This window comes from Fusarium solani (genome assembly GCF_023522795.1).
Source record: "Fusarium solani strain SB1 chromosome Unknown bctg00000003_1, whole genome shotgun sequence".
Taxonomy (NCBI): Eukaryota; Fungi; Ascomycota; class Sordariomycetes; order Hypocreales; family Nectriaceae; genus Fusarium; species Fusarium solani.
This window is the reverse complement of record NW_027072154.1, coordinates 3,043,229-3,068,379: the sequence shown is the minus strand read 5'-3', so window position 1 is coordinate 3,068,379 and position 25,151 is coordinate 3,043,229. Positions and strand designations below refer to the sequence as shown.

Here is a 25,151-nt window from a genome sequence, read left to right as displayed (position 1 = left end):
TACACTTCCACCAAAAAAAAAGTATTGACAAGAAGAATGCGCAAAAGTCTCTCAAAAGCCTCTCGCAAAAACCCGCAGAGTTCTGTCAAGTTGTTCTTTTACCATGAATAGTTCACGACGTGCGCCATATGCCATCTACCCGTGTAAAATCGTCGTCTCGTCTTTTTCAATTATGCAACCGTGATGGTGTTTGGGGTTGCTTCTTTCGACCCCATCTTGGTCAGTTCTTCATGCTTCTCGTTCACTTCGATACGCTCAACCTCTCTGGTTGGCTTTCGGGGCGTCTCATCTTCAGTAATGTCGTCAACAACCGAGTACGGCCGGTCCGAGGTGGGAGTCGTGAGCGATGACCCATCGAAGCTCCATCGATCCTCGGTTGCGCCAGTATAGACGGAGGAAGTGTGCTTCTTGGCAACAGTATCCGAGCTGTCGGAATGCTCGATCTGGGGGATGGTGGGGGATGTTCCAATGCTCCTCGACTCAGCCTTGGCTTCGGTTTCGGCTTGAGTGGGCTTGGCTTCAACATCAGTAGCAGCCTTAACGTCCACCGTCTTAGATACTTCAGCCTTGGCCTCCTCAGTCTTGGTGATTTCAATCTTGTTGTCCACCGCCTTGTCCTCCTCGGCCGGGAAGAATTCCGAATCCGAATCCGAAGATCCATCGTCTGTCGAGTGCTCCTGGATCTTGGGGGTTTCGGGCTTGGATTCCTCAGCCTTCTTCTCATCATATCTGACCTTCTCGACCTTGAGCTCCATAGGCTTCAGGAAGGGCGAAGGCTGCGCCTTTGCTGGCTGCTCATCATCCGACTTCAGGTCCTGCTCGTTGAAAGCATGTCGCAGAGGGCTTCGGAGGTTCGTGACATCGCCGATCTCGCTCTTACTGGATCGAGATGTCCTGGCAGGGCTCCTCATGGGCAGTGGAGGAGGAATCCTCTTGGGGATTGTCACCATGTTGCCCTTGGCGTGGATCACTCGGGATGCCACAGCCTGGGTCCTTGCCGGCTGCACGGCTGCCACTTCGAATACCACGGGCTCCTCTTCGTCGTCTTCCTCCTCCTCGGCGTCACTTTCCGAGTCGTTCTCGTCATCTGCATTGCGGCTGCTCCTGTCATCCCTGTCACTATCATACTTGCTTGATGCGTTGTCCGTGTCGTCTCTCGGCTCAACCTTGAGAGTGTCGTGCTCCACAGCGGTCGTATTGCTGTGGCTGGTTACACTGGCAGGAGTGTGATTTCCGCTAAGATGTCTTATGGGCGTCAAGTCGACCTTTGTATAATCAATCTCCTCCTCTTCCTCCGTCACATCGGGGATTTGTGCTCGAGAAGCCCTGTCATGGCCGTCTTCACTTTGGCCTGGGCTTGGCGTTGTCTCGGGTGTATCCTTCCCAACGTCCGTCTGGGTTCCTGCATCCGTCATCTGACTCTTGACGGTGCGTGACGACATGTAGCTGCCACGGTTACTCCTCGTGACAAATGTGTCTATGCTCTGTCTGTTAAACTTGGAGTAGGCCGGGCTAGTGGGCACAGGGTTGAAGTCGAACTGGCTGCTAGTAGGTCTTAACCGCGACCCGGCCTCTCTGATTTCCAGACCAGCCATCTCGAGGGCCAAAACGCCAAAGGGATCGGGATCGTCGGCGCTGGGGATTCCAAATGGAGTGCGAGGAGAGGCTGGTGTCGAAGACTTGGGGCTTGCAATGACGGCGTCTCCTGGGGCGCACTCAATGGCGATCTTGCTCGTGATAGCAGCGTCGTAGTCTGTGCGGCCCTCGGCCATCTTGATGATTTCAAAGAGTGGCATAGTCTCATCCACATTCCGCGCGACGTTGCCGGCGAGAATGTCCATTTGTGTTAGGGGGCTGGCGTAGAAGCGCTCGTTCTCGTTGCCTCTCTCGGCCAAGATGCAGCCGTTCAAGTTCACGGCTTGGGTTTGACCGCGCGACTTCATGTATGTCAAAACGGTGTTGCCCAGGTCCTTCCACCTGATGTGCGACTCGTCTGAGTCGAGAGACACCAGAGGACCGCTGGTGAGACCGACATCTTCGCCTAGTGTGACACGGGGTTTCGTGATGGACTCGAGAGCGGCAAGATTGTTGACAACGAGGACACAGTCGTAAACATCGACGCCAATAATGAAGCTGAGAGTGGGCGTATGCAACATGATTCCAGAGGGCGGCGACCAGGTACCGTCTGATTTGCGGGCAATGAGAATGCCGGAGCCGCCGGAGCCCGTCATCCACAGACCACTTCGCATACAGGTAAAGATTGCGATTCCGGCGGCATTCTGGATGATGCGCCGAGGAATTTTCTTGGTGACTCGCTTTGGGGAGAGTGGTTCGCTAGTTGTCGACCGGGATTCGTCCTCTTCTTCCTCAAGAGGCACAAGATATCCATCAGCTAGCAGACGCATGTTAGCAGAGACGAGGGCGAACGGCGGGTGAGGCTGGCATACTACAGAACGACTTGAGGATGCGGGCAGCCTTCTCGCATTCGCGGTCAAGGGTCGCAGGCCAGAAGGCTTCCCGGTGGACTCGGCCATTTGCATTAGCGGCAGCCGTGTTTATCCTGGTTAATGAATTGGCGTTTGCGACGGATATGGAGGTGCTGGAGCGGTTCGAGGACCAGCCAAAGAGGCCCTGGCGAGAACCCGAGGACCTCTTATCCCAGGACGGGAGGAAGGAGGAAACTCGCTGCATGGCGGGCCGTCTTGCCTCTCCGTCGCCGCCGTCTTGGCCAGGCGGAGGCACGACAGAGAGGATGGGGATCGGGGGTGCGCTACTGGTATTGCTGCCGGTGCCGGTTGTGTTGCTACTGGAGGTGGTGCGGAAGTGGACGGTCTTTTTGGAGGCTGGCTTGGAGGATGAGGATACGGTGGTAGCAAATGTCGAGGTCGATCTCGGAGTCGGGGAAGAAGTCGAGGAAGCAGGTGACGAGACAGGTGTGGTGGTGGTGGGCGAGCCGTGAGTAGGTGTAGATGCTGTCGTCGAGGTGGAGGAGACTGAGGAGACAGAATTGGAGTCGGAGAGGGAAGCGAAGGAGACAGCAGGCTTATTCAGGGCCGAGTTGTAAGCTGAAGGGTGCGGCGGCGCCTGGCTGCTGGCGTGTTGTTGGTGGTGTTGGTGGGAGCGAAATGCGTGAGGGTGGTAGTGGGCATGGGCGGCGCTGACAGCAGTGGCCTTGGAAGTGGCAGCAGCTGCTGAACCAACCTGGACAGACACGGACTGGGTCTGGGACTGCGACTGGGACTGGGTCGAGGGGGGTCCCTGGGTCGACGCCGAGGCCTGGGACTGGGACTGGGACGGGAGGAGATGATGCTAGTCGTAGTATAACCTGTCAGCGCGGGTGGGTGACGTGGGCCGTTGAGCCATTGGGGCGCCCTCTAGAGCGGCCCTGGGAAAAGAGCAAGGATGAGAGCGAGCAGGGGCAAGTTATCCGTAGGTAGTTGGAGGAAGAAATGGATTAGAAGGGGAAGAGGGGAGGGGAATGTGAGACTGGATGATCCGCTATGGACAAGCCTCCCCCAGGTCAAGATGAGACTTGACCAAAAGCTAGAATAATAAAAAATCTGGAGGTTGTTGAACTGAGTTGAGTCGAATGAACAGACAGACAGGCGTGAAGAGCTGGGTTTTGACGGGAATAGTGGGTGAGAGAAAAAGAGGCAGGAGGTGAAATTGACTTTTGTTTTTTTCCTGTCCTTTCCCTTCTCTGCCCTTTTCTTTCCTCTAGAGCTCTCGTCATCCTCTGGGGGTGCTGCTGCTGCTTCTGCTTTGCCCGGTCTGGTCTGGTCTGATGACGGCACCGCGCGCACGCACGCACGCACTTGAGTCCAACCTTGGGAAAGTCGGGGATCGTCCAGGTACAGTACAAAAGCAAAGCAAAGTACAAGGACCACCCAGCCTCAGCCAGGGCGTTGAAAGGTACCGCTTTGACGGGGCCCTTCAGTTTTTGGGGCGTGGTGCGTGTGGGTTTCCAAAGGTAAAATGGGAGGAGTGAGTGAAAAGTGGGCGAGATGCAGCAGAGTGGGCTGAAGGGATAGTATCTGTACCTTGACAAGAGATGAAGCTCAGCTGCTCAAGGAGACGGGGAGGGAGAGTGTTTAACAAACTCGCTTAAGCTTTAAGTCATGATGGAGGAAAAGATTGACCCATGGGAGAAGGTATTGAGAGGGAGAGATGGGAAATAGAGACAAAAACATCCTCTTACCGTGTTGCTGCTGCTGTTGCTGTTGCTGCTTGTATTCTTCGCTGACGCCCCCCAGCGCCCAAAACTCCAACCTCCTCCACTGCCTTTTCCACTCTTCATCGTGTCCTTGTCTCCGTTCTTGATGCTGCTGCTGCTGCTGCTGCTGATGCTGACGCTGACGCTGCTCACACTGCCACTGGCAGCGCTGCCTCTCCCTCCAATACTACTAATACTCAACTTCTTTCTCTTCGTTGTCGTCGTGGCCGTCATGGTCCCCAGCCTGCTCGCGGCTTGCCCGCTTCGATTCGATTCCTCCCCCGGCCGCGTTAGCGCGAGCTCGAGCTGATGCGCTCCCGGGCAAGGATGACCAAGCCGGGCGTTCCCACTGCGGTTTGGTTAGCCCGGGTCCCGCTAGCTAGGGAAAGCACATGGCCTTTGACCAGTCGTGAGGGCGGGCTCGGTCGAGGTGGTGCGGGTGGCCCTGCGCCATGCGTGCAAGGTGTGCGTCCGTGTGTGTGACGATGCGTGCCGAGCCAACGCCGGCCCCTCGACGAGCCCGCTCCGAGTGGTAGATATTTGTTTGGCCGCGAGGCGAGACGGGATGGGCATTACATCTGGAGGCTGGATGGAGGATGGAGGATGTAACAGGGAGACAGGACGGGCAATGGGAATCAGAAAGGAGACGACGGGCAAGGGAAGAGAAGCAAAGGAGAACGCAAACGGCTCTCGTACATACATACCTGGTTTGAGCAACGTCGGTTGTGCTCCCAACGGCTAATACCATTGCCCGCCGTGTGCCCGTTTTGCCTTTGTCATTCCCTTCGGACAACCTATCTATGCTCGAGATAGGCCCGATCGCGATTGATTCTCCAGCGAGACAAGCAACAAAGAAAGGATCAGCCGTACAGAGCAGAATCAACCGAGATCGCAAAGGGAAAGCAGCAGAATCGAATAAAGACAACGTGTGAAGAAGGACGACGAAGGACCAGCCATTGAAGAGCAGGGAGAGAGTGAACAAAAAAGAAGGACGAAGGGTCTGGTTCGCATTCCGTCCTCTCAACACGCCCCCTTTTTTTACTATTGCTCACTCTCGAAATAGCTTCCCAGCCGGCAGGATGCGACTTGGGACACTGGAACATGCAAAATGCTATGGCTCGCTGATTGCGTCTCTCTGCTTTGTCGCCTCCCCGACCTTTGCTTGCCTCGTCTTGTCTCTTGCAGCCAGCCACAGCGACCCCTGCCCCATGGCGCGACCAATGCTGCGATATTAGGTCGACGAGACTGATACTGATAGATGGGGAGGGGACCTATTAACTGCTCCATGTGGCCCTGCAACTGCATTCCAGCAGTGTCTGGCATTGCATTCTGTTGCGTGGAACCAAATTGGCCGTCTCCCCGTCTGAGACCCTGCTGGTGTATGCAGCCGGGTCGAGTCACATATCAAAAGGAACCGCGTGCGGTGGACAACATTTCTCCGATGTCGACGAGAGAAAGAGAATAGGATGAGGGGAAAGACTCTGTGCCGTGGGTGTTCCCGCGCCCCGTTGATCCTTCTATGGCTGCTACGCCTGACTCGAGGAATGCAGTCGTTGGATTCGCAACAGTCTCGTCGACTAATAAGCAGCGTCTACGTTGACGGACCAAACTCAAACCATGCAGACGGGATCTCTTAGCACAACCGGTCTGGATGTATAGTACAAGCCAAGAGGGCAAAAAAAGGAAGACGGCTGGAAGCTTCTCTTCCCCGTTGGAGTGTGTGTGTGTGTCTAGTCTGGTTTCATGACAGATGCTCGAGTTGAGTCGAGTCAAGGTTGGCGCCTCGTCCGTTGACGCATGGCAAAAGTGGGTCAGCAACTAAGGTAACTAACAAGATGCATAGTAACAGTAGCTGAGTAGCTGAGTAGCAGACGGCACGAATGTCACTCGTGTCAACCCGTGGCTGTCAGTCAAAGTCAAGAGTTGAGAAAACCTTGACAGTGGTATTTACTGCATGTACATGTAGCAGTGGGAGGGGAGGCTATCTGCTGCATATGCAACCTCCCTCGCCTCAAACGTGAACGGCACCGTCCCAATTGCCCCTTGAATGGTATTCTACTTGCTGACAGAAGCCCATTCCGCTCTCATTCCAATCGAAACCTCAAGGGAGGGGTTCCATGTCTTCTCTGTCGGGTTGTTCCGCCGGCCGGCCCTATGTATGTACGCCAAGACGTTAAACCACCAAAAAAAATAATGATACGCGTACATTGAAATCTCGGGTTCTTGAAATTGACCACGCGTCGATTAATTATCAAGAAGCGGATCTCATCTCACATGCAAAAATATCCCGTGTTTATCAGCATCAGCATCAGCAACCGGGCAGGGGTTCCTCGCTGTGGCAGTGCCGTAGAGCGGTCCCGGCAAAGCAAAGAGCGCAATCCCCATCCATTCCCAGATCCGCGGGTCCAGGAAAAAGAAACCGTGGTCAGGTCAGGTCAGGCTTGGGAGGACAGGGCAGGGCTATAGTTGACTACGTATCTTCTGGTTGTCCGCTTCCACTTGCGGTAAACAAAGCCTCGCCTCCAGCTACTATGGAGTGAAATACGGAGCATCCATACGGAGCACTAGGGGGGAGATTCAGAGATCAGATGAAGTCATCCGGGATATCCATCCTATCCCGTTGCTGCAGGGGGCCCTATCCCGGTCAATGCATGGATGGATTGGATGGATACATAATACATGCGCATCTGGGGCTCATTTCGTGCTCACTTCTCCTGCATAACGGTTTATTAGCACCGTCATTAGTCTCGTCTCCTGCAGCCAAAGCCTTGTTGTGCGACCCTTCCTCCCATCGCCCCCTCAACCATGAAAACATTCATGTAGGTCGTGAATAGGGTCACTCACGGACCGACCGCCTCCTGTTTCGTCGCCTGTCGTCTTGTTCCCTGTCCGTCCTTGACTTCTGAGCTGTCAATCATGATACGCATCCATCCATTCTTTCATGCGGCAGTTGTGCGAGCCACGTGTAACCCGCCTCATCACGATGTCCTCCCCTGCCGTCTTCCCTTGACATTCACAACCGCCATCATTCCAGCACACGCCTTGAAGAGGAATGCCTTCGAAACAAGGGCTGCAGAACCCCGGCATAACGTGTCTTGGGCCAGACCAGCTACGCCTTCTCCCAACGGGACTTCAGTCATCCCAATGCCGGTTCCATTCTCCACCGTGATTGATGTCCTGCACGCACGGCACTTTACGGCAGTCCGCTGCAGGCACTCGAGGCTTTTTCAAACATCTCACATCACATTGCATCCATTCATCCCGATGTCTGTATTGCATTTCGATCGTCCAACGGCTCAAGAGCTGTCACGTCCGTGCCAGCAAGCCGCTTGTGATATTGGGCGGGCGGGCAGAAGCAAAACTAACTCCCTTCCTTTCCTCCTTCACTTTGCCCGCTGACATGAGAGACCCGGGCCTCATTCTACCATGGATGGATGTCTCTCTCTGTTCTATCCTTTTCGCCACCTGATGTCTCACTCAACTCCATCGCCCCTTTACGCGGTATGCTCTCCCCTCAGCTCCGCGTGCCTCCATGTCCTAACATGCGCCTTTTCTTGCCCATGGCTGGGGACGTATCAGCCTACAGTTGACGCTATTCCCTAGAGTCACATCTGCGGGCTATTTGGCCTAGGATGGTGTCTTTGCGTGCTCGATCTCTGGGACATCGTGATCACATCTTCATCAACAGCCTCACTTCGGCTCAGGTGTCCATCCCCCCGTGGATTATGGAGTGACTCTCCAACGGTGTCTTGAATCCTTCCTCTCCCCAGTTCCTCTCGTAGACCGGCCGGTTCCGATATCAAAGACCCAAGGACACGTGACGTCTGTTCACACGTAGATACTAAGACATCACGAGAGTTAATTGCCTCCGTGAAGAAGTGTGCACCCCTCACAAGGGACCTTGTACCATTACACAAGAGTTAGACGCAGCAAGATGAAAATTAACCCGGTTTGATATGTATCAACTCAAAGCATGTTCTCATGTTGACACAAAGTCAAAAACATGCACATGATGAGATGAGCCACCTTCGCTCCTCGAGCATATCCAAGCAAAGGACTTGTTGATTCCGGTGTATGACTCCAAATCTTGTGAATATACTTTGAAGCTACTGGTATGTCCATTGGAGTTGCTTAGGCACCCATTGTTGAGCATCATGTGTTTCCCAACCTCACACGCTCTCCCCCATCTACCCAAGTTAGAAAGCAGAGATCCCAAAGCTGCCATGTGATGTGTTCCCCAATACCAAAGGCAAGGCATGGAAAATCGGTGCTTGTATCCACCCTAGATCGTTCGATAACAAATGCCTGGTGTTGATCTTGAAGTGTTTCTGACTCCTCTGAAACACCTGACTTCTAACGTAGTATAGGGCTCGCCAAGTTCAGCGATCAACATTGAAACTACGGCATTTTGGTCTCACTAGCACTCGACTTTCTTATCCTACCTGACTATCTGTTCCCCAATATTCGAGAAACAATCCCACTGTAAGCGCTTTCTCTTTCCTCCAGCCACACCACTTGCTCAAGCTTCCCCCTAGATACACAGGAACATCACGAACTAGCAAAGTACGCAAAGTCTTGTCATATCGCATATTATTGGTGCATGTTAATCACTAGTCATGAAAGGTGCCTCTTTGGAATCTTCTCAAAGCCTCTGTGCCTTGTTCCTAGTCCATCCATGGGCCCCAAACGCTAGCCGGAGAACACAGAGACACAACCATGTCTCTCCTTGCCACAAACCCTGGAAGCCAAATATCTAGGGGTGATCAGGCCATCAATTAGTTAGACAGCTTCAATTACTTAGCCCTAGTTTCTGTTCTTTAGCACTTGTTCAGACTAGGATAATGTAGCCGAGGGGAACGTGTGGGTAGTCATGAGGGAGGAGAATAGCCTAGCGAAATGCCACGCGAACAACTATGCTGTTTGGCGATCATCCTCCCCTCTTCTCTCTCTTTTTGATTCATGGGTGCTTCTGTCCAAGAGGAGGATAAATCAGTACATCACACGTTCATAGCATCGCTCACCCCTTCATTCACTCATGTTGCTCCTCCTCGAACTAACGAACGATGATACTTCATTATCTCTACTATCTCGACAAACACATACTCCTGTCTTTGCTTCCATGATAACACTGTTCCGTCGTTGCCATTTCAACTGATAGCATGACATTGTCATTGCCTTCATGATGATGCTGTCCCGTGTTTTCGCTGCCCGGTGATATAACCACATTGCTTCTCAATCTCATTGAATGCCCACCCTCGCAGTATCCTCGCTTTCCTAACAAAGAATGAAACAAAACCATCCCTTCTTCATATTTCCCTGGCTTAATATCTGTCGGGGGATGGCGTCAGCAGTTCCCGGGTTCGCTTTTTCGCATTTCCGTGGTGTTGTCGGGGACACACCACACTCTCCAGATTCGCCAGCATACAGCTCTCGAGAGGTGCGAACTCATCCCTCGAAGAGAAGTGGCGCAGTCCACGGGCACGTACACCAGAGCCGTTCCGTCTGACGAACACCTGATTTCGGCCAACATCATTTGTAAAGGTTCCGCTGAGGTTGATCCTCTGCAGGGCTGTCAAACTGTCTCTCATGTCCAGCAACATATCGTCCCAGCCGAGATTCCACTTGCCGGCCGGTTCGCACCACAAAAACAGATTGTCCAGGTTGACCCGTTTGATCGTTGATCCATGATCCGAGAAGAACTTGGCAAGTGTGCCATATTTGATCTTGAGGCAGGAGAAGTCGATACTCTCCAGATGTCGCAGTCTCGTCTTTGTGCAAAAGTCAATGCCGGATGCTTCATCCTTGACCGACCAAGCGTGGATGCTCAGATGATGGATGTTGGGCATCAAGGATATGAAATAGTTGAGATAGTTGGGCTTGAATACGGAAACACCGCAGTCCAGTTTGAGCGTCAGCCTGGTAATAGACCCAAAGACAGTCGAGACAGCTGGATCAAAGGATGAGAGGGCAAGCACGCATTGAGGCATGAAGGGTTCCAGGGTTAGGCTCTTGAGAGGAAGGTTGCGCTCTCGTAGCGCCTCGATAATGGCCTGCTGCGTCTTGAACACCTCCTTGCCAGCTCTGGCCAGTGATTCCTCCTCGACAGAGGGACCGTCAGCCGCCATGTGTTTCTTCCATGGGCACTCAACCCAGGTGAAGGTGACGGATTCGAGGTTGGGTAGGTCCCTCAAGGCGGCAGCAACCAACTTCCTTGGGAAGGCAACGGGCTCTGTGGCTTCGCCCTGACTTGAACGGTAAAGTAAACTTGCCTCTTCCCGTTTCTGGGGATCCTTGATCTCAGCGAGAGCATTCTGGAACATGTCCTGATCCACGCGGGTCAGGTTAAACTTGACAGAGCGAATATGTGACGCAGAGCTGGGTATCTTGGACAGCTCATGAAGGCGTAGCCCGTCGTCCCTCCATACCACGCCATCGAAGTGGGAGATGCCGAGCCCATGGTGTGTGTATTCTCCGATTCGCCTGTCTAGTCGATGTTGGTAGTCAGAGTTGTCTCGTGAAAGATGGTCCGCTGTGTAGTGGGTGAGCTTGCGCGGAATGCCATGGAAGCGGGACCTCAATGGCCGGTGCGAGATGCATCGTTCGGACATTGTTGTCTTGAGCAGCAGCTTTCCTCCACAAATGGACGAGTCTGGTTTGATGTGGTTCGATGTGGTTCGATGTGAGTGTCTAATGTAAGTGTTTGATATAAGTGAAGAATAACAAGGCCAGATCGATTTCACGCGGCTCTGATGGTGATTAAATAGAATGAATGGGACAAGCGTTTGTTGGGGAATAGGGGAGGCATCCATGATTTGAGTTAAGTTGCATCCGCTTTGCATCCGCTGTGCCTTCCTCCTATGCTTCACCTGCCTTCATCCCAACGTTCCCGGGGAAAGAGCCTTTGAGCTCGAGGTTCACTCGCTATGCACACGCCCACCGTGCCCTCAACTCAATCCGCCGCGGCTTCATTTTTCCCCATCTTCAGTCAAACTCAGTCAAACTTCAATACCTTTGACGTGTGCAGTCTCTCGCCCTTTAGTTTTGGCCTTGAGTGAGCCGGCTGTTCAATACCAGGCAGCAACATCTCCTATCATTTCAGTCCGCCCTGTCCTTCTTTCTGTCCATCTCACGCCATCGCCATGTTCAGGTACGTCTTTCCTCACTCATCCTTGCTTCAATCATTCTCACTCCGCCGATGCAACCGGAAACCATGGAAGCTCACACGCATAAACTCAGAGCTTACAAGAACCTTTCTCCAAAGACCCGTCTCGGTGTCGGTGTAGCTATCCTCGCCTGGGGAGCCGGAGGCCTAATGTTGGCCGACACAGTCGAGGAGACACTGGGCCTTACCCCAACCGAGGAGGACAAGGCTAAGCTGGACAAATACACGCCAAAGATCATCACCGTCGAGAAGGATGAGAAGTCGGAAAACTAAATATTGATCAATAGCCATGGAGCCTACTTTTGCAATGAATACCTATCCAATTCCCAATACCTAGCTGGTCAATGAGCCCGCGTCAATGAGCCCGCGTCAATGAAAATACTGTTCAGTAATTCGGCAATACAACATGCCATTTCGCACGAGTCTACACAAGTCACTTCACCGATCACGATTCACAAGCAAGGCTGAGACACGCAAAGATTTGGCAAACATCATTAACCAGCCCAAGCCATGAAGTCATGATGGTCTGCCGGAAGACCGTTTAACCGGCTAGACCTCCCTCTCTATCTGGATCAAAGTCTAATAATGCAGCAACTCCTCTCCCCGTCTAATTCTCAACAAATGCATTGCACAAAAATGCCGGTGCCGACCTTGGATGCGTATGAGACCAATCCAGCCGATCCGAAGAGGGCCATCACTTCGGTCGAACCCAGTGACCCAGATACAAAGAAAACAAGAAAAAAAAATCAGAATGCAACGCCTCCTGATGCAACCCCTACCCCTCCGAGTGCTTTTTTTGGTGTGAATAGGTAAGAAAGTCATACTGCCGTTCCTGTGTCGAGTTCCGTCTTGACAGACGCAGTGCCAGCGTCTTCCACCACCTGTGGAAGAGGCTTGAATAGTTTTGCCATCTCAAGTGTAAGATCCATCGCTCCATACTGATCATCAATCTCTCCGACTGATCCTAATTCTTCTCCTCTTGACGCACCATCAGACATCACCCATGATTTGACCGACTTCAACAGCTGAATGACCTGCACGAAACGAGCGTCCGGGGACAGTCGCAACTCAGAGGTCTGTGTGTGCTTGAGCATGTAGTTGGCTAGCCAATAGAAATGCACACCGTCCCGCGAAAAGCCATGTCGTCGAGGGTTGCTTGATCCCGGCAAGGTTGGTGGAAACTGATTGGCCATGTCGGTGTCCCAGTTTTGCTTGAACTTGCCCAGGGCGATGGTGAGTGCTTGCAGGCTCTGTGGGTCCGTGTTGGCAGCCGCCCCATCCACAGGAGTTGCCCGTCCGCTGTTGGTACCGGTCGGGGTCATCCAGTCACTTGGAGGAGGGGTTCCAAATTTGGAGAGCTGTGCAGCACTACCGTCCACCTGGGCCCGTCGAATCAAAGCCAAAATGCCATGGATCAAAACGAACTTGCCATAGAGATTGGTGCTTCCTGGTTGGATCTGATACGATGGGTGAAGGAGAGCCTTGAGCGCCCAGTCCATCTCTGGTTGCTTCGCTCGTTGGGTACCAGAAGGGTTCGTCTCCCGCACAGCATCAGCACCCTTGAGACCAAGTGCCGCAGCACACACCTCAGCCTTGTCAGCATCCCAGGCGGCGTCATCGCAAGGCAGAGGCAGGTGAATCTCAAACACATCGAAGAGTGGATTCGAGTTGAAGTAGAGACCCATTGCCGCATCCAAAAGGAAAACACCAAACATCAGGCGGTTGCGTCGTTCTTGGTCAATCCAAGTCTCCCAGGCGAACTGCCTCGGGTCGAATTCAGCTGGGTTGAAGTCGATTCGATGCAGAGGGGATATCAAGGCGGTGTTATTGGGTGGCTGGAAAAGATTCAGCTTCCGGGCGTGAGACGCGAGCACAGGATAAATGTGTCGAGCCCGCTCCCGTTGTTGAGGCGATCCGTTCCAGAGCAGAAGGATACATGTTAACAGGACAGCCTGCAGCTCTTCGATGTCAGTCCGAGATGCAAATCTCGGTTCGCCTGTCTGCAGTTCAGCATTGGACATCATCTTGCAGTCGCGCTGAAGCGCGACAACGAGAAAGTCCATCATTTCGCGAACGTTGGACGACGTGACACGGTCTGAGTAGCAAGCGCCAATGCAACACATGCCTGCGAGTAAGCCAGTGTATGCCTCCATGACCTTGAATGTTGTGACGTGGAGAAAAGGCATATGGATGTGGAAATGGGTGTACTTGTCCAAGAAGTCTTTGACGTTGTCGGGTGAAAAGTAGAGGTTCATTCCCGCGCTTTGGGGATCGATGGCCTGGTTAGGAGGATAAAAGAAGTTAAGGATCTGATCAGAGAGCTGGTTGTATGGATTCTGGAGATGGGATGGCATTCCCCAATTCGACAAGAGGGGGTCGGTGGCACTGGCACTGTCGCCTGTCGTTCCGGGCCCGGTATTAGGTTCGGGTTTGGTTCCGATCTGCGTCTGTCCAAGATTAGGATTGAAAGAGTTGTTGATATAGGTTTGATGCGCACCAGCCTGGAACATCTGAGACCAATCAAGGCTAGATTGTTGGTTGTTTGAACCGCCATACATGGGCATTCCGTTCTGAGCCGGGGGCATGCTGTAGCCGGGCATCTGCTGATTGCTCAAGTTGGGGTCGGTAGCGTAGGGCTGAGAAGCACCCATGACCTGGCCGTTCATTTGGCGTCTGTCAGCGTTGTTACCATTGTCAAGACGGCCGAGCGAGCTGGATCGGGACAGCTGGCTCTGGTCCTGAGCCATGTTGTTCATGCCGTCATTGACAGGGACCATGCCAAAGGGGTGGACCATGTTGTCAGCGGGCAGGTTGCTCAAGCCGTTGAGGTGGTTCAGGTCGCCCTCGTGAGCGAGACCAGCAGCCTTCTGAGCCTGGGCGTTCTTCTTGACGTGCGCTTGAGGGTGGGACAGGTGGCTAGCTCCGGTGGGGTTTCCACGGCGGATAGAGCACTTTTGGAAGTGGCGCTTCAGAATATCACTTCGAGAAAACGTATCGCGGCAAAGGACACACATGTATGGGCGATCGCCGGTGTCTGCCAGGTGCATGTTAGTAATCACTGTATGTGTCAATAGTGCTTTCAGACTCACGTCGCAGAAGATGGCGCTTCAAATGCTTGGCGTGAAGATAGGTCTTTGTGCAGTGAGGGCATGGGAATTTGCCATCAGCATCCTTCACTGGAATGACCGTGTTCTTGGTGCCGCCAGTGCCAGCGGCCGGGGCAGCAGGCCGTCCGGGAGCGCTTGGCAAGATACCGCGTCGTCCCTGTGACCCGACAACGTGAGTAGGCTGCTCGCCTTCCTGAAGAACCGAGGTAGGCTGCATGAGCGAGCTAGGGCCATAAGGCGAAGAGACACCAGGCTGGGACATGATGCCGCCGGGAGGCATGGGTCGCAACACCGGAGGCCCTCGGCCACCAGCGGGCGCGGGCGCGATGGGCTGTGGGTGAGACACGGTTGTGGTCGCCTGGGGCATCATGGCCGCCGAGGTGCCATAGGCCTGGGGAGGCGGGTATTGGTTCGGGGGCATTGAGTAAAGACCGCCACGGGCGCCGGGCTGCGATGTCTGCTGCTGGTAGCTGGGCAGGTTGGAGGCAGATCCAGGCGTGTTTGGGGTGCCTGGAGTCCGCGGCGTGTGCGGGTGGCTGCCGTAGATGTTTTGCATGGCCGACGTTGGGGGCTGCAGCGGCGGCAGTGTCTGAGGAAGAGGCGAGCCGGTTTGCAGCTGGTTGGGAGAGATTGCGGTAGGTGAAGGATAAGTCTGACCAGAAGAAGTCGTGTTTATACCATTGGAGGGGTACTGCGAACCGTCCATGCTACCCTTGGGAGAGGTGAAGTTGGTGACAAGGGACGTGGTGTTGAAGAAACCGCGACGCAAAAACTGCCCGGGGTAGGATGGACCTTGGCGGTTGATGACAAGTCCAAGTCGAGGATTGCGGAGAAGAAGAAAGAGGGGTCGAAGGGATCCTCAGAAGTTTGCAAGCTTCGATGGCAAACAGAGATCAAGTACGAAGCCTTGTAGAGCTCCGCAGACGAGGTTCCCGGATGGTGGAGGATGAGGCTCGTGGCAGGTCCCTCTTCTGAAGGTGGTGCTTTGGAGAGGGTGCACAGAGTGGAGAACTGGGTCTCGAACCTTTTTATTTTTTTTCTCCTTCAGGCGGGCAAGCTGTCAGGGCAGCAAGGTCGGAAAGGTGGGTTGCGGTGGGTGGATGTTGCGTGGGTGGGAGGGAGGGCGTGAGTGCGAGAGGCGCGAAGAAAAAAAAAGAAGTGGGCGGGGGTGAGATAAAAAAGACAGTGTTGCGGTAGCGGACACTAAGTAGCAATTTTTTTCCTGCTTAGTACGCAATCGCAGGAGGGCGCGAGGCGGCAGTGGAAAGCGGCAGCAGAAGAGAGAACTTCGCAGCAACAGCGGAACCGTTGAAATGCCTTGGCTGGCACGCACAGTACGTAGTAGTCGGTCTTGCACGCTCACAATTCACACACCTGGGTGGTGCAGTGAAGAGAGTGGGAAGTGGATAATGCTGGAAGGGAAGTGGGCCCACGGCGAGGATGAGGAACCACAACGAGGATAGCTGGGGCTGGGATCTGGAGCAGAGGAAAAAAAAATAGGTCGCGGGTCGCGGACGTGTTTGATGGGGCCAGGCGCCAGACGCGCAAATCTTGCGGAGATATCGCGACAGTGAAATCGAGCGAGTTGCTCAATGGGAGGGGGGATGCAAGAGCTGGAATTGATGTGAGGGGATGTTGAAAAAAGTGAGTGAGGTGAGCGAGAGAAAAAAAAATTCGGGGGAGATCAAGGAAGATGGAAGATGAGGGAACGGGAGAGAGGAACAAACCGAGAGAAGGAAGCCTAAGGTACCTCCTACCTCGCCGTACCTGCCAACCTCGCCTTGCCAGACAGAAGGCAGACAGTGAGAGCGCGCGCCAAAATGAGAGACGAGTTGCCCGCCTGCCTTGCCTTCTCTTCTGTACCCCTGTCGGCCAGTGAGAGACGACAACGGGAGAAAACGACCAGTGCAGCCAGAGCCGGAGTAAACACCGAAGTACCTGGTACCAGCGACATCTGCCAAGCAAGGACGACGCTTCAACACTGGACGCCAGCTGTTTGCAGCATCCAATTCTCTCAACCCTTCCCTTCTTGTCCCGACATTCGCTCTTTTTTTTCTCTCGTTTTTTACTCTCTACACACCCGCGTCTGCTCTCGCCTATGTACTAGCAATCACCCTTCGTCTTTCTTCTCTTTCAAATCGGGTCTACGGCGAAATTTCTGGCTTGTCCCAGTTGGCCGCTAGCGTGGGTGCCATTGCCGCTCTAAGCCGCCAGAATTGGGGCCCGAGAAAGGCACTGCGGTTTGCGGTGAATCTTTCAATACTTGCTCGTCACCTACTGGCTGCAGCCACGTCCAGCGAGTAGCCAGGTACCCTCGTCGTATCCACAGAAACGATCAGGGTGCTTCTTTCCCTTCCAGCACCGCCTTATCACCAACGCCTCAACGCACTGTAATTCTCCAGATGCCGAGGGGATGATGGATGGGGGTGATGCAATCTTTTACACCTCCAAGAGATACAGACACTGGCAAACACTGGGCATGTCCTCATTCAGGTTGCCGCCGGCCATGACGCCTCCCTAAAAGAAAAAACTCTGCATCCCGTCCGTCCTCGCTGTACCAACAGGCGCATCAAGCGTATAAGGTACTTGACGGAAATGCCAAACACGCCAAACCGATTTGGGCGCATCGGCCAAGGTGTGCGTGAGGCGGCGACCTGACATGCAAGCCCCTCGCTCAGGCACCATCCTGATCTGATGAAATGCACCTCCGATCCAGAGCAGCCTCCAGCGTTGAGGCCATGAGGCAGGCAACTGAGGCGCTGGGCGGCATCGTTAGCAACAGCAGCGGCAGCGATAGCGGCACCGGTCTCGCCGTCCGACACCGCCCAGCAAGGGAGGGAGGAACCCTGGGTCAAGAGGCGCGGGCACGCACGTCTGGGGATTCGGCCTCATGACAAAGGCCCGCCAAAGGCAACCAAACCCAAGGCCCTGAACAACCATCTCTTATTCCAACGTCGTGGTCAGCATCACCGCATCACTATTTTTCCTAATATCACCCAGTGTCAGGCGGCCCTCCAATGCCTGTGTCAAGTCAGGGATCTGGCGGCACTTGCACCGATGCTCGCAATGCTGGCTCGTCTCGCCATCCTGGCCCCAGGCAGGGAATCGTTCTGCACAAGAAAAGACAGAAACCAGGATGATGCACAACGCGTCGAGACACTTCACAAACGGCCTCTCGGACAACGACGGACTTTGCACGGTCGGTTGGTACGGTGCGCCAAATGTGCTCGGGCCAGGGGGTGGGGGTGTCCTCCGCGTGGGAATTGTTGGAGGTTGGGTGATTTCGTAACAGGTACGCTTTGCCTCCCTACCTGTCAAGCTGTCCAGGCTTCCTGGACCGTTGTACACGATACCTCGTACTCTTAGTCTCCGGAGCGCGCTGCCCCATCCGATTCCCGGTGTCGTAGCCGGCCTCGCTACACACCCAAAGGTCACGATGCTTCACACCAAACCGAGTCCTCTCACCGCATTACCTCATACACGACTCGGACGCCGAGTTCGCGCCGGGATCTCTCGACCAGATCATGCAGCCCTTCTCATTTCGAGATTTTTTTCTTGCCTGATCTTGTGAGCAACTTGAGCGACTAGTGTCGACGCTACGGGACTAGAGGATCGTGGCCAGATTTTCTCGACCGCCTTCAAGCCATCGATATGTCCTTTGCACTGAGACAGATCTTGACCAGATGTTTCATGCGTACCAGATGCTTCGAGACATCGTCTGGGGCTGTCTCGTGCATCTCTTGCGAGTCCCCATGGCCTGTTTATGGTATTGTTACCACTGGCGTTGTTAATGTGATTCAAGATTCACAAAGGTGTTTGGCCAACTCACCTACAAGTTGATATCAATACCATTTCGGTCGAGGACCAATGGCAGGCCAGAGTTCCCGACTGCCTTGTTCGACAGCGGCAAACTTTCAAGCCCTGGTGGCTCCTGGACATCTCAACGCCCGTCCTGGCGAGGTCAACTTGCTTTGCTCAACCATGCCATGGCACCATCCCTTGCCATGATACGTACGGCGCGCTTGTCGTTGGCCTCAAGAGCGGTTTAATAACGGGATCCCATGCCAAACTCAGACGGCATGTCTTGGCAACAGCCGCGACCAAGGTCTGGCCTGTCCCTCTGTTGGCACTACACTGTACGCCGCCCACGCTGGTACGTAAACTGTTCTGGCATCATGACCTTGGGGGCTTGCCAAACAGACTATTAGTTCCCTGAAGCCATGTGCGCATACGGGCAGGCGCTCGCCTCGTGACTCGAAGACGCCAGGATCCCAAGATGATGTGCAGGATCCACGAGTCAAGCGAGTCTCAAGCATGTTCCCTGTCCTCTGTCTCGCTCAAAAGCTGACAAGGAGCAAGGGCACTGGCCGCGGTGTGATCCTTGGAACCCTTTCATTCGAACCTATTGATCGGTGAACTCGGCCAAAAGTTCCCTTGGTTCGGGGGCAGCACCCTGGGAGAATACTTTTCGGCATAAAAATTCCACGGACGACGAGACATTGGCTCGGTACGAGAGAGAAAGCTCGACAAGTTAGCGCCAACAGCACTGACGATTCAACGGACCCCTGCCAACCTAGAGCGAAAGAATAGCAGAGTGGGTCAACAGAAGCAAAAAAGGAAGAGAACAAAATTCGCCGAATCCTGTTAGTACGTGCGAGGTACTCCGATCACTGCGGCGGACAGTCCGCGGGAAAGAAATCACCCTCAGTGTCGGTCAGACGGTGCGCCTGGTTTGTCGTCCCTGAAACGCAGGCACGCGCGAATTGATTGACACGAGGCACTTTGCTCCAAGGGTCCTCGGATCTCCTTGTCGTCGACGCCAGGCACTGCAACGGGGCCGTCCAATGGCTCCCGAAAACACCACGCCCGGCTGTTCCCACCGAGGCAGATCTCAGTGGAGCCAGGCCCCTTGGAACCCCTCACCTTCCCGCCATAGCATTCTGCTCGAGGACGAACGAGGGAGGGAAGGGAAGGCTTCGATTCTGACTCCAGAAGCTTGTGGTGGAGTCCTTCCCGTGAGGAGGCGTACTCCATAGTTGGAGAAGAGTTGATCTGAGCCGCCCACGCTGGCCTGTTAAGAACCCGCCCATGTCGCAACCACCATGCTTCCCTCAGACCACGCACGATACAAAATATATATCACCTTGTCACGATATCACCATGTCCTGGTCCAGCAACCGAGTTGGGCATCTACCCGCCAGTACTGCCCGTTGAGGGCTTTCCGCGATCGGACGATGACCGGCAAGCTCGAAACAAAGGGACTTTGGGGAATGTCAACCACCTCCCTCTGTGCATGCATAGCGGCGGGAACACCGAGACAGGCGTCATTCCCGAGAAACAACCATCAACGAACCAAGCTGGTTGAGACTTGGGGGATTTTTGTTCCCCTGCCACTGTCTAGCATCAGTCACCCCCTGCCTCTGTGGCGGCGCCTCTTGGGCCCTCTTTTTACCAGGGCGCGGACGCTGTGGGACATTGTCATGGCCAGAACGTGGGACAGAACAACTGCCAGAGCCGCGATCGTGCGGATACACACCTTGTCGTTTATCAATCTCGACGACGTCCAACATGGCATTGAAATCAATCACGACCGCGTTGCTCAAGAATCGTCCTGGGTGTTTTGCCTCTTCAACATGTGTCCTTACCGCCATTGTCAGTACCGGGCCGGGGTCGGTTACCCCTGGCCATTGCGTGGCCTGAGGTATCAAATTTTCTTCTCCCATGACTTCTTATGACGTTCTTTTTCTTTTTTCCGAGACTTCACCGACTCGAGAAACACCACCGCCGTTTTACCTACCGTACTCGCGCTCCACCCAAGCTCACGTTTGTTTTAGCCAACGTTTGACAGGCAAAAGCTTGCTGGTGGCTACCCAGGAGACAGGTCATAAACAGGCCAGGCAAATTGCGATCCTGCACTTACAGCAGTTCCTCACAGCACATTGATTGATTGCCATGGAAGATATTCGCTGACAAATGGCGTAGTAATTGTGGCATGTACGAATCTGGCATGTGTGCCCGGCACCAGGGTCTGGTGGTGGCGGGCGCGGGTGCCGCCGGCAAGCTGTTCAAGATGTCATCGGTTGTCTGGTCGCTAACTGTGACTTATTCTGGTCGCGTAGGGATGATGCTCGCAACCTCAGCTGATAAGTGCGCAAGAGACACGCCCTTCTTGGAGACCCCTGCTCCGACAGTCGGGACTGCTCCATCGGGGTATCCGATGGAATTCAGTGGCTGACATGGGCAACAGGGATTGAGGTCTGCCTCTGGGTTTTACGAAGGTGAGGGCGGCTCGGGCTCCTGGAGGGTGCCCGTTTGACATTCGAGACAATGATACAGTTTCGTCGACGTAAGGGGCGAAAATTCTGGTCAAAGAAAACTGGACGCGGACAGGAGGATCTCGCCCGATATCGTCGGAGATGTGGTTCTCGTCCGGTAAGCCATGCACACCATCATGGTTTTCTCCAGTGCACCACACCAAAAGAGGGCCATGTTCGGCAATCGTTGGAGAAGCGGGCCTGGTGGAGAGGAGCAAAACTGCCGTTGGTGGTGCCGGACGGAGGCATGTTGAGCCTCAAAGCACCAAAGCTCCTCCTGCTGGGTCCCTCCCGCTCCTTGAAGACCCCGTCAGGGCCACATCGTCCTAACGCACAACATTAGGTAGGGAAAGGGCACGTCGCGATGGCTTCATCTCCACGCCATGTATGAACTGCTCGCCGTGGGCGTCGGCAACACAACCGAGGAGGATTCCGTCCTGTATCCCTCCCTCCATCAACCCCCGCGTGCTGTGCGTATCGACATTTTCCGCGCAATCAGCAAATGAACGGACCGCTTGCAGCGTAGGCACGGCTGCACGAGTCATAAATCATTAGCCTCGGGGGTTTCGAATTCCCTGATACTGTACTGTATCGCGACGGCCAGAGAATTAAATCGCTCGCTCTCTCAACCGCACATCAATGTCCGCACGTCATTCGTTCAGCCGGGCCGGTCTAGTGATGAGCCACCGAAATCTACTCTGACTACGCCGTACAGAGAGATGAGCTGCACGTCTGAAGCGACAGGTGCGGAATCTTGAAGGGTGCACGGCCTCGAAGCCCTCCACCCCCGACCCGTTTCGGCGACAAAGAGAGCATCAGTCGAGGGTATCGGAGCTAATAGGGTAATGCTTATTTGACCAGCGCCAGCTTGGTTTTTCCCAACCACCCACAGCCGCCGGTCGGTCATGTACGTCACGAACGCCCAGCCTGCAACAATACGCCTTTCACATCGAACATCCAACATCCCACCCATCATTAATCACCACTGGCGTCGTCTAGTGCGGAACTCTGCCGGAGAGGCGTCGTTCTTGGCTGGCCGCGCTGTCCGTTTCACCACGAGGCCCCCCACCAACACCAACTGGCGGCGTCGCTGGCGAGCCGACTCGGAAAGCAAAATGCTGGTTGAGACTTCCAAACTTGGTCTACGGAGTGCTGGGGAGGGAAACTTGAGCCGGCTGTAAGATGACCATGCAGCGCGGGTTAACTGTTGTCGGTGATCGATATCAAGCAAGATACGATGATGACGATGGGCAGCCGATGCTCGCACCACAGCTGCGACACATGTTTGGCCCTGGCGGTTTCTCCAGGTCTGTACGTACGACACGGTACAGTACGTCTTCACCGCGGGAAGTGGGAGGGGCGCACTACGAACCCTCCGCGAATCTGCTATGCGTTGACTGGCTGTCGGGGTCAAGTACTCGATACCAGTGCGTCCCACGAGCCCCAAGGTTTAACCACTGGTGCACACTTCACTTGAAAGGATATATGTTTGACGCTAGCAGTTGAGGCCAGAACGGTTCTCGAACTTGGCCCGGGCTACCTGCCAAAGGCAAGATTGGTGAATGAATGGATGGATGACGACGGATTTGTGATTTGAGAGGCTGCGAAAAGCTCCTTTCGCCCGCACCATTCCTCGGAGTTTCGGTGAGCGAACAACTTTTTCCTGACTTGCTTTTTGGCGCCTCTTGAGGCGTAATCTCCTTTTCCCGTGTCCCGTGTATGTATATCCGTATTTCCTGACCCTCGCCCGTTTCACTTGACTCGAGCTATGGACTCGGGCGGTCACTGCCACTTGTTTTGTCTCGAAGAGCCCCCAGGTACCTGGTTTAGGGAGATTCGCCTCGCCTCGGTTGAAAAGGTAGTTTGTCGTTGGAGAGGCGACCAGAGGCGAGCTATGCAGCTGGCAACTAGCAACTGGCAACTGGATCCTGGTGTGTTGAAGCTCATGATTGTGATGTGTCGGCTTTTTTTCCCTGCGGGATATGCCGCGATAGAATGGTTGGCAGTATTATTTGTCCGATACTGGCTGCCAATGCCAATGCCAATGCCAAACAAACCCAGAAATGTCTCTGGACAATTACGGCAGATGCCCCCTTGTTGGGCGCCAAGTTGCGCTCCGCTTGCAAGCACCTGGGTTGCAGTCACCCCCCGAACCCTTCTGACTTGCATGGCTTGCATGACCATCATTCCCTGAATCGGGCATTGCGAGTTGGAAAGATGGCCGAGGAAGGCTGTGCAAACCCCCACGCGCCAGACGCGAGGGGAGGGGTTGCATGTTGCATTCACGTCGAGCCGCCCGTGACAGGGTTGTGAGCCTGTAGCCTGTAGCTGCTGGCCAAGGCTGGCTGGTTGGTGAGGTTGGTGACGCATGGATGAGCATCCTATGCGATGAGTGCGTGTCGAAGGAACACATCAACACATGCACACGTGTAATGGTGCCGACACAGGCGGCACGGACATCTGCGGCTTTGGGCGATTATCACTTGCTCGTCACACATGTCGGGTGAAGTGCGGTGCAGGGTGGATTTACCCTGGAGGTGATGTCGTGAACGAGGCATTTGCTGCCCAGCTCTTAGACACAAGGACGACGAGCTTTGCTTTCTGTGCCGACCTCGTACAGTATAGGGTGAGAGAGGCGGAAGACTTGCAATTGCCCCTCTCGGTGCCTACAATACCTATGTTTAGAATCAAGTCGGTGGTTTCTATGTCCTGACGCGCGTCTCATGTTGTCGTAAGCGCCATCTCGCCGCAGTTTGATGCATTGAATTGTTCACATGAAACTGTCGTTGCTCAGAGGGCTGATCACGATAACGTCCGTCCGCTCGACGATGGGCTCAGAAACGTGGAGACGGCGATGGAGTCCCCCAGCTTCATGCTCGTCCGTTCCTGACGATGAATGGATAGGGCCCGCATCCCGTTTGTGGCTCTGGTGGTCTTTCTAGCCAGGAACTGGCAACACCCTTATTTTTCTAGAATATGGCTATGAGATGGGGCATCTGGAGCAGTTCCCCCGCATCACCCACCCCAAGAGATCATGTACTCTGTACTCCGTACCAGGCTATCCGTGCTGCAAGTGCGCCTCCATCGAGGAGGAACCCACTGATGAGATCCATCTCTCGGTGAGCCTCGGTGAGAAGTCTATGCACGTGACCTCAAGAGCGGCGCCGGCCTTACAATCAGCCGACACCGAGAGACAGCGAGCTGTGCCCCAAATTTTGCTGCGTGCTATTGAGGTGGGTTGAATAGCCTCGTCCAAACGTCCCGACAGGCCGTATATCTGCCAATGGCAAGCCCAATTGCGCTGCGGTCCTCTTCAGGCCGGATACTCCAGGCCTGCACCCCCTCCAGAACATCATTGATCGGCAAGGCCTCCTCAGCACCTCGAGCCACCGCCCACTTCTCAACGACCGCACCACAATGCAAGCGCAAGACCAAGGACAACAACCCGAAGCGTGGCGTGAGTAGCCTGTACGGCTCGGGACCTCGCGAGCCTCTCTCCATGTCCAACGTTCCCCTGCCCAAACCCCGCGACTTCAAGCCCGAGGTTAAGGTCGACCCTGACCATGGGCTCTGGGGCTTCTTCCCCGCGCCGGGCAAGTTGCTGTGGACGCCCAAGGAGACAGAGGAGCACGGACGAGCGTGGACGGTCGAGGAGCTGCGAAAGAAGTCTTGGGAGGACCTGCATGCCCTGTGGTGGGTGTGTTGCCGGGAGAGGAACATGCTTGCTACGTCACGGGCGGAGCTTCTTCGATCCAAGCTGGGATTCGGCGAGCGAGAGCTTGATACACGAGATGAAGAGGTAAACACAAATCCCAACGATTCAATGCCTGGACTGGAGTATTGGAGTGCTGACTCGGGAATTATAGGTCATGAAGACGCAACGAGCCATCAAGCATGCGCTGACGGAGCGATTCTATACCTGGCAGGATGCCGTTGAGGTTGCTGCGAATGATCCCGAAATCAACCTGAAAGGAGCCAAAGGCAAAGTCTACACACCCTCTGCGTATGAGGACGAGGCCGAGGCCGTGGAGTGGACACAACCAGAGACGGAGGCGGAAGTCAAGGCTGCCCAAGACACCAAGGACAGCCTCCCAGTGGACACCGTTGCAGCGGAAGCACAACAGGGCAAGCCAGAGAAGCCGCTGGACCGATAAAGACCTGTTATCGATGAAGTGATGCCACGCATAGTCGGGACATGTCTGGGACGGGAAAGGGGAAAGGGTCATGATGTCTGGTTGGAGCTAGGTTGACTTATTCGTCGTGTATATCTAGGGCATGTAAGATACAGTAGACGAAACAAGACATGTGTGTGTATGATAAATGTATGATATACGACTGTGCAGCGCGGATATGGA

General features: G+C 54.5%; 5 protein-coding genes across 5 annotated transcripts; 2 read left to right on the top strand and 3 right to left on the bottom strand.

The window, feature by feature from the left end:
• Nucleotides 1–170: 170 nt before the first annotated feature.
• Nucleotides 171–4,447, bottom strand: MRS44_006515 (uncharacterized protein; the record flags this gene model as incomplete). The annotated part of the gene is made up of 4 exons (XM_065621798.1): nt 171–2,392; nt 2,448–3,288; nt 3,812–3,931; nt 4,199–4,447. The coding sequence occupies 4 exons, from the start codon at nt 4,445–4,447 to the stop codon at nt 171–173; spliced, it is 3,432 nt and encodes a 1,143-aa protein (XP_065477870.1).
• Nucleotides 4,448–9,534: 5,087 nt separating this feature from the next.
• MRS44_006514 (uncharacterized protein) lies at nt 9,535–10,821 on the bottom strand (the record flags this gene model as incomplete). The annotated part of the gene is made up of 1 exon (XM_046280519.2): nt 9,535–10,821. One exon carries the CDS (start codon nt 10,819–10,821, stop codon nt 9,535–9,537), a length of 1,287 nt encoding a protein of 428 aa, XP_046139885.2.
• A 531-nt stretch (nt 10,822–11,352) lies between these two features.
• MRS44_006513 (uncharacterized protein) lies at nt 11,353–11,648 on the top strand (the record flags this gene model as incomplete). Its single annotated transcript, XM_065621797.1, has 2 exons — nt 11,353–11,360; nt 11,450–11,648. The coding sequence occupies 2 exons, from the start codon at nt 11,353–11,355 to the stop codon at nt 11,646–11,648; spliced, it is 207 nt and encodes a 68-aa protein (XP_065477869.1).
• A 545-nt stretch (nt 11,649–12,193) lies between these two features.
• Nucleotides 12,194–15,188, bottom strand: MRS44_006512 (uncharacterized protein; the record flags this gene model as incomplete). Its single annotated transcript, XM_046281877.2, has 2 exons — nt 12,194–14,409; nt 14,465–15,188. 2 exons carry the CDS (start codon nt 15,186–15,188, stop codon nt 12,194–12,196), a joined length of 2,940 nt encoding a protein of 979 aa, XP_046139887.1.
• An 8,891-nt stretch (nt 15,189–24,079) lies between these two features.
• MRS44_006511 (mitochondrial 54S ribosomal protein uL29m) lies at nt 24,080–24,950 on the top strand (the record flags this gene model as incomplete). Its single annotated transcript, XM_046284768.2, has 2 exons — nt 24,080–24,595; nt 24,663–24,950. The coding sequence occupies 2 exons, from the start codon at nt 24,080–24,082 to the stop codon at nt 24,948–24,950; spliced, it is 804 nt and encodes a 267-aa protein (XP_046139889.1).
• Nucleotides 24,951–25,151: the final 201 nt, after the last annotated feature.